Below are 6,581 nucleotides of genomic sequence, written 5' to 3' on the forward strand. Positions count from 1 at the left end.
GGCCTGAGCCGCCGCTGCTGCCCTGGGGCTCCCCCCGCCCCGGGCAGGGGCAAACGGCCGACTGCGGGGCGGCGGAAGGCCCGGCCCTGTCAGGGGCAGAAGCAGGTGCCTGGGGAGCGCCCCCGGCTTGGTGGCCTGACGGCACACGACAAAGAGAGGGGCCCTCTGAGGGCACCCCCAGAAGCCGCCCCGCTCGGGCAGAGGCGCCCCGGAGGGGAAGGACTGGGAGGGGCAGCAAGCACCAGCGGCTCCCGCACCCCCGAAGGGCGGGTTGGAGGCGGCAGCCAGAGCTCCCCTCAAACACCCGAAACTGGCAGGGTGCAACGGACAGGCACAAGCTATGCTGCCAAACAGGCTCCAACTAGAAGCAAATTATTCAGGAAACAGGTTATATTGGCTTTTACCACCTCTGAGAACATGGTTCACAATTTAAGAAGTCTTTTGCTTCTCTGCTGGCAACAAATTTTCTGAAATCAAGACCTTTAAAAGTGTTAAAAGCACAGTGTCCTCTGGGTTTAAGCTGTGTGCCCTCTGCCACCTGCACCAGGCTTGCGATCCTTGATATCTAGCAGCCAGGCTCCCCCTGCCCTGCCAGAGCTCTTCGGGATTTAAAGGACTGGCAGCAGCTTCTCCTTCCAAAAGGAGGAGGGTATTTGTTATTATTACGGCTTGGGGAGGAGCGGCTGGAGAGCTGCCAGTCAGAGAGGGACCTGGGGGTGTTGATTGACAGCTGGCTGAACAGGAGCCAGCAGTGTGCCCAGGGGGCCAAGAAGGCCAATGGCATCCTGGCTTGTGTCAGCAGTAGCGTGGCCAGCAGGGACAGGGAAGGGATCTGACCCCTGTACTCGGCACTGGGGAGGCCGCACCTCGATTCCTGTGTTCAGTTTTGGGCCCCTCACTACAAAAAGGACATTGAATGACTCGAGCGTGTCCAGAGAAGGGCAACAAAGCTGGTGCAGGGTCTGGAGCACAGGTCGTACGGGGAAGCGGCTGAGGGAACTGGGGGTGTTTAGTCTGGAGAAGATGAGGCTGAGGGGAGACCTCATCGCCCTCTACAGCTGCCTGAAAGCAGGCTGCAGAGAGCTGGGGATGAGGCTCTTTAACCAAGTACCAAGCGATAGAACAAGAGGTAATGGCCTCAAATTGGGCCAGAGGGGAAGGTTTAGACTGGATATTAGGAAGCATTTCTTTACCGAACGGGTTGTTAGGTGTTGGAATGGGCTGCCCAGGGAGGTGGTGCAGTCCCCATCCCTGGAGATGTTTAACAGTAGAGTTGACATAGTGCTGAGGGATCAGGTGTAGTTGAGAATTGTCAATGTTAGGTAAATGGTTGGACTAGATGATCTTCAAGGTCTTTTCCAACCTAGTAGATTCTCTGATTCTGTATTAGCGAAGTGCCAGAAATACCAAAGGGAGAAATTAGGAGAGCTCTTACTCTACACAGATTAAAAAGCATCTTCTTTTCATTTTAATTATTGGTGGTACTTTCTCAATGATGCCCACCAGAAGCATGAACTAAAGGAGGAATCTGAACTGGAAGTGTATATGGACATGCTCCTCTGCCATCCTTCCTCACGTGCTGTGCTGGGTTTGTGTGTTGGGATTTTGGTAGTGGGGGAGAGGGCTACAGCAGCAGCCCCAGGGAGAAGCTTCTCAAAGCTCCCGGGCTCCAAGTTGGACCCACCTCTGGCCACGGCCAAGCCAATTAACAACAGTGGCTGTGCCTCTGTGATAACGTATCTAAGAAGGAAAACCTAGGAGGAGGAAGAGGAGTTGTGAGGAGGAGTTGCCAGTACACCTATGTGAACACTGAGGTCAGTGGAAGGAAGGAGGAAGAGGGGGAGGTGCACCAGAGCAGAGCCCCCCTGTATTCTGTGGTGAGAGGGCAGGGCCACCCCCCTGACACCCATGGAGGTCACTGGAGGAGCACAGACCCACCTGCAGCCTCCAGGACACCCCCGGGACTCTGAGGGAAGAAGCAGACCCCACCATCGTAGTCTGGCGCTGGGAGAACTGTGTCATGTGGAGGTGACCCACACCAGAGCATCTCCAGAAGAATGCATCCCATGGGGAGGCCTCATGGCAGAGAGAGGTCATGGAGGACTGTCTCCTGTGGAAGGAGAGCCACATGGAGCAGGGGGAAGAGTCACAGAATCACAGAATCATCTAGGTTGGAAAAGACCTTGGAGATCACCTAGACCAACCATTTACCTAACAATGACAGTTCTCAACTACACCATATTCCTAAGTGCCATGTTAACCCGCATGTCAATGCAGAAAAGTGCTTCCCCCCTCTCTGGAGGAAGAAGTAGTGGACTGACTGCACCCCCATTCCCTGCCCCTGTGCTGCTGGGGTGGAGGTGGTAGAGAGATCAGGAACAAAACTGAGCCCAGGGAGGAGTGAGGGAAGGTGTTTTTAAGATGTGGTAATTCTTCTCACTGTCCCACTCCGTCAAGTGTTGTTGCTGTTAGTGTTTGAATTAAATTGATGTTCTTTTTCTTCCCCTAATGTGCCTGCCTTTTGCCCCTGACCATAATAAGTTTATCATCTCTTCCTGTCCTCATCTTAATTCCTGAGTCTTTTGCTTTATTTTCTCCTTCATAGCACTGGGAAGGAAGGGGTGAGCAGCTGCATGGTGCTTGCTTGCCCTCTGGGCTCAAACCACAACCCATGCTAACCCTGCAACAGGACTCAAACTTTTTACATAGTAACACAAGACATAAACAAACTGATCCAAACAAAAAGCAACAAATCCTTCACACATCTTTGCCTTCAGTTTTTCAACCACTCTTGATGGCTTTCCTCAGCCCAGGAAATTGGGAGTTTTGTGGTGTAACCCAGGAATTAGCAGTAGCCCTACTGTCTCTGACCCAGGCCTGTCCCTCAGCTACATTACTCCTCCATTTCTTTCTCCAGGGCACTCCCTTGTAGAGCCCTCAGTCTGTTTATACATCCCCATGCTAAAGGCTTTGTTTTGCTGTGGGTCTGCACTTTCCATTTCATCAGCTTCCTATGGACAAGCAGGAACTTCTCCCAGGTCTCAGCCATCCTACCAGCATATAACACTAAGGCTAAGTACTCTTCACAGTAGCTGGTGTATGATAGCAGACCCATTAGAACATTTCCCATGCAGACATATGCCTTCCATTATGCACTTCTTTTCATAACATCTTTACCTAAGTCATCTCCCTCACAGAGAGCGTGTTAATTTAAACCACCAGCAAGTCTGGAGGTCAGCAACACTTACACTGAACATGCGTCTTGTCAAGGAGCTTCTCCCTTTCTCATGGCTGGGTTACCAGCTTAAACCAGCTTCACCCTTTGGAGATGCTCATCTCCCCTCCCTTACACACAAACGTGGAAAAAATTGGTAATTATAGGGCTTCAGAAAAGTTCTCTTTTATTAAAAGGAAAAAAAACCCAAGACCTCATGTTAATAGCTTAATGACCTACCTACTGGAATTGAAAAATTTCTTCTGTCTCCAACATGCACTTTGTCTAGCAAATAGCACCAGCTCTACTCTCTACTTGAAATGATCAGATCATAATTGCTAATATTTCAAGTAGTCTACTTTGTTTAATCTACTCTCAACTCCTGCTTCAGTACTTTAATCAAAACCACAAAAAGCACCCATTTTTGCACATGAAGATGAATTTCTAACTTTCACAGCAAACTACAAGGTAGGTTCCTTAAGGCTAAAAGGCTGCTGACCTACACCTCTGACATCTGCAACTGAAGTGCTGCAGAAGTCAGACTAATTTCTCAAGGCACTTAAGATAAAACATACATCTGTTCAATAGCAGACTATAGTAGCATTCTGGACCTTTTGGGGGACTGTAAGGAGGAAAACATGTGGTGTGAAAATACATCATTTAACTTTAATGAGACATTTTTAATCTCTCTATATGCATAGCCCAGCTCTTTGGGCTCATCTCACTGCGAGTGGTAAAGAGAAAAACTGCACGTTCACAAACAATTCTTTAAACTATTTAAAGACAGAACAATTATGTTAAAAAGTTAAAATGGACATAGGCATTCCCTTCCAGCCTGTAACAGAGGATTATGCTATAGATATGGATGAGAGTGAATAGGTAGTATCAGTGTAAGCATGTATAGATATGCACCATTCCGTGGGCCTGTGCACTGCAGCAGAAACCCAGCAAGAAAAAAAGCACCTAACTCAGAGCCATCAGCATGGAAGATCAAACCAACATTAGCTCTACACAGAGTGGCAGCAGCACGCTGTCAGGGTGGTAGTCAGGAGAAAGGGAGAGTGACTTTTTTAAAGCAGAGCAACAATGTTCTTACTGCTCCCCAGAAGAGAAGGTCTGACTGACAAAATAAATTAAGGTGTTACCCAAAGGCTGACCCCTACACTTGTCTTCCCTCTTTCCAGGCCCTTACAAGAACTGGTGCATGATGACATGCATGCCCACAGAATACATTACACAAATCAGGTGTGTTACTTTTGTTACTGACAATACCTTTTATTGTCTTTACAAGATAATACAAACTCTTAAATAGAAGTAATTTTATTTGGTAAAATATTTAGTATATTGAAAATATAAATGTGTCTTCAGATCAAACAAGATTACAAGCATACCAAGTAATTTACAAAATCAAATATCTATCCTCATCAAAGAAGTATAAAAGCCAATGAACAGTTCCAGAACCACGGTTCCTGGCTCCTAATGCTCTGTATGTAATGAATTCCATTCTTTCATGCACTAATTCTGCTCCTTCCCCTAAATTCATGGAATGGAAAGGTCCATTATGTCAGTGATAAAAGCTGGGGCGGGGGGAGCGAAGAAGACAAAGAATCATGGCAATTCGTCTTGCAACCCCCCCCTTCTCAGCTGATGTTGGAAAGCCACTTTAACTTCCTACTACTGCCAAGATTGAACATAAACAGTATTGTGTTTAGAAAATGTAAGTTCAGTTAACAGCCCAATTTTACAATTTTGTGCTTTTAAACAGATGTAGTTTTTCTCTCCCAGAAAGATAAAATATGTTTCCTTTTATCATTTGAATTACTTCTTTATAAGCAGTTTCAGGTGAGACATAATGTCAACAGCAGATGACCAAACCAGAACAGAGCACTCTACAGGACTCAGATCTTGGGCCAGTTGAGAAATCTTCCTCTCCAAGGTATACCCCTGCCTGGGCATAGCAATATCATCCTTCTTCAAAAACATTACTGGACATAAGTCATTCCCACCATCACCTATATACACAATTTTTGTGTAACTTACTCCTCGCTCCAACTGTTTATCTAGAAATTCTTTCAAAACTTTCCTTTTGCAAAGGTTTTTGGGGCACTTTACACAATGGTGAGCATGGAAGTTCTGTACAGTAAGATAGCCAGTACTGCTGAATGCCGCAGGGTTTGTAAACACTTTATCAAACACATTATGGAAGTCAGCAGCTTTCAAAATCCAGTCAATAAATACTGTATTAGAATCTGAAGCAATTATGCAGTCAAACAACTCTTTGTTCTCGCCAATAAAACCCAGAAGATCTACCATTCCCGCAGTGAAAGGAATTGTTGTCATAGTTCTTTTCATCTCATCTTCTTTGACGCCATTGTCTCCCAAGTAGACAAAGACTCTGCCCATATACTCTGTCCAATGTCCTGGTTGATAAGAGTTTCTTAATCCGTTAGGAAGTTTTTTCTCAGGAGCACATTTCACAATCCAGGTATCGCTATTTTCATCTATGATTGTATGGTCAAAATCAAAAACCAACAGAAATTTCATTGCTGTCAGAAAATAGTTTCCAAAACAAACAAACAAAAGAAGACAGTTACTTATCTGAACAAAAATACTTAATTCCTACCCTGATCTGTGCTCAGAAGAGAAAAATTCTGCAAGAAAATGAAGCATTAGGACAAATATCTAAACAAAGTAAACTATTTATTGCCACTACAGCTATGGGAAGTTTTGCTGAAGATAAAAAAGCAGTCTGCAAAGGTCAAAGTTCTAGTTCAGTATCAAACTTCTGTTTAAAATAGATAGTGTGAAAGCATCTAAACTCATACTGCACAGTTACCAATACTTGCTAACAAAGTCAATCTTCCAGTACTCATGCATCATCAGTTGACCAACAGTTCTAAAATTCTCCATCACTTGTCAATGCCACTGAACTGCAATTCTCTTGGCAAAACACCTTAAGAGGTATTTCAAAAGGAAACTACAACTGAACAGATGGAGCCAGTCTTTTTAACAAGGACACACCAAATCAAAGCAGCCAACGAAAAGAAATACTGCCACTTGTGGATGTGGAAAAAAAAAAACAAAACAAAAAACCAAAACCAAACCAGCCTGCTTGCTATAGTCCTGCAACTTCAGTACCTACGAGCCCACTTTGAGCTACGGAAATTCCTGCGAGCCGGAGACACCTCAGCTGGTACTCAATGCCGTTCCCTCACAGGCAAGTCCTCCCACCCGTAAGACGCGCACCGCCGCTCCCTCAGCCCCAGGCGCCCCCCAGGCCGCCGCCCCCGCCGCAGGCCGCACAAGCAGCCCTCTCCCAGCCGCCGCCCGCCTGCGGCGCAACGACCGGGCCGAGGGGTAAAGCCAC

At 46.3% G+C, this 6,581-nt stretch overlaps 2 protein-coding genes across 6 annotated transcripts in view; both read right to left on the minus strand.

Moving 5' to 3' along the window:
- The window catches only part of SSB (Sjogren syndrome antigen B), a 32,205-nt gene that overhangs the window by 17,266 nt on the left and 8,358 nt on the right, over window positions 1-6,581 (minus strand). For 2 of the 3 annotated variants that reach the window (XM_026852122.1, XM_026852115.1), the window contains exon 2: window positions 1,939-1,945. The exons of the other annotated variant lie outside the window; for it this stretch is intronic. The gene's annotated coding sequence lies outside the window, so the exon portion shown is untranslated. The remainder of the gene's footprint in view (window positions 1-1,938; window positions 1,946-6,581) is intronic. 3 annotated transcript variants of the gene reach the window in all.
- The window catches only part of PHOSPHO2 (phosphatase, orphan 2), an 11,275-nt gene continuing 8,402 nt past the window's right edge, over window positions 3,709-6,581 (minus strand). Inside the window, exons 1-2 of one of the 3 annotated variants that reach the window (XM_026852125.1) lie at window positions 6,446-6,572; window positions 3,709-5,760 (exon numbers count right to left, since the gene is read on the minus strand). In XM_026852125.1, coding sequence (XP_026707926.1) covers window positions 5,033-5,758 — 726 coding nt within the window. In that variant the 5' untranslated portion in view covers window positions 5,759-5,760; window positions 6,446-6,572 and the 3' untranslated portion in view covers window positions 3,709-5,032. Of the gene's footprint in view, window positions 5,761-6,352; window positions 6,573-6,581 lie in introns of those variants that run through there. The other 2 variants (XM_026852124.1, XM_026852126.1) reach the window with 2 other exon arrangements.

The sequence above is a fragment of the Athene cunicularia genome, assembly GCF_003259725.1.
Source record: "Athene cunicularia isolate RWA chromosome 7 unlocalized genomic scaffold, athCun1 chr7_part1, whole genome shotgun sequence".
Classification (NCBI taxonomy): Eukaryota; Metazoa; Chordata; class Aves; order Strigiformes; family Strigidae; genus Athene; species Athene cunicularia.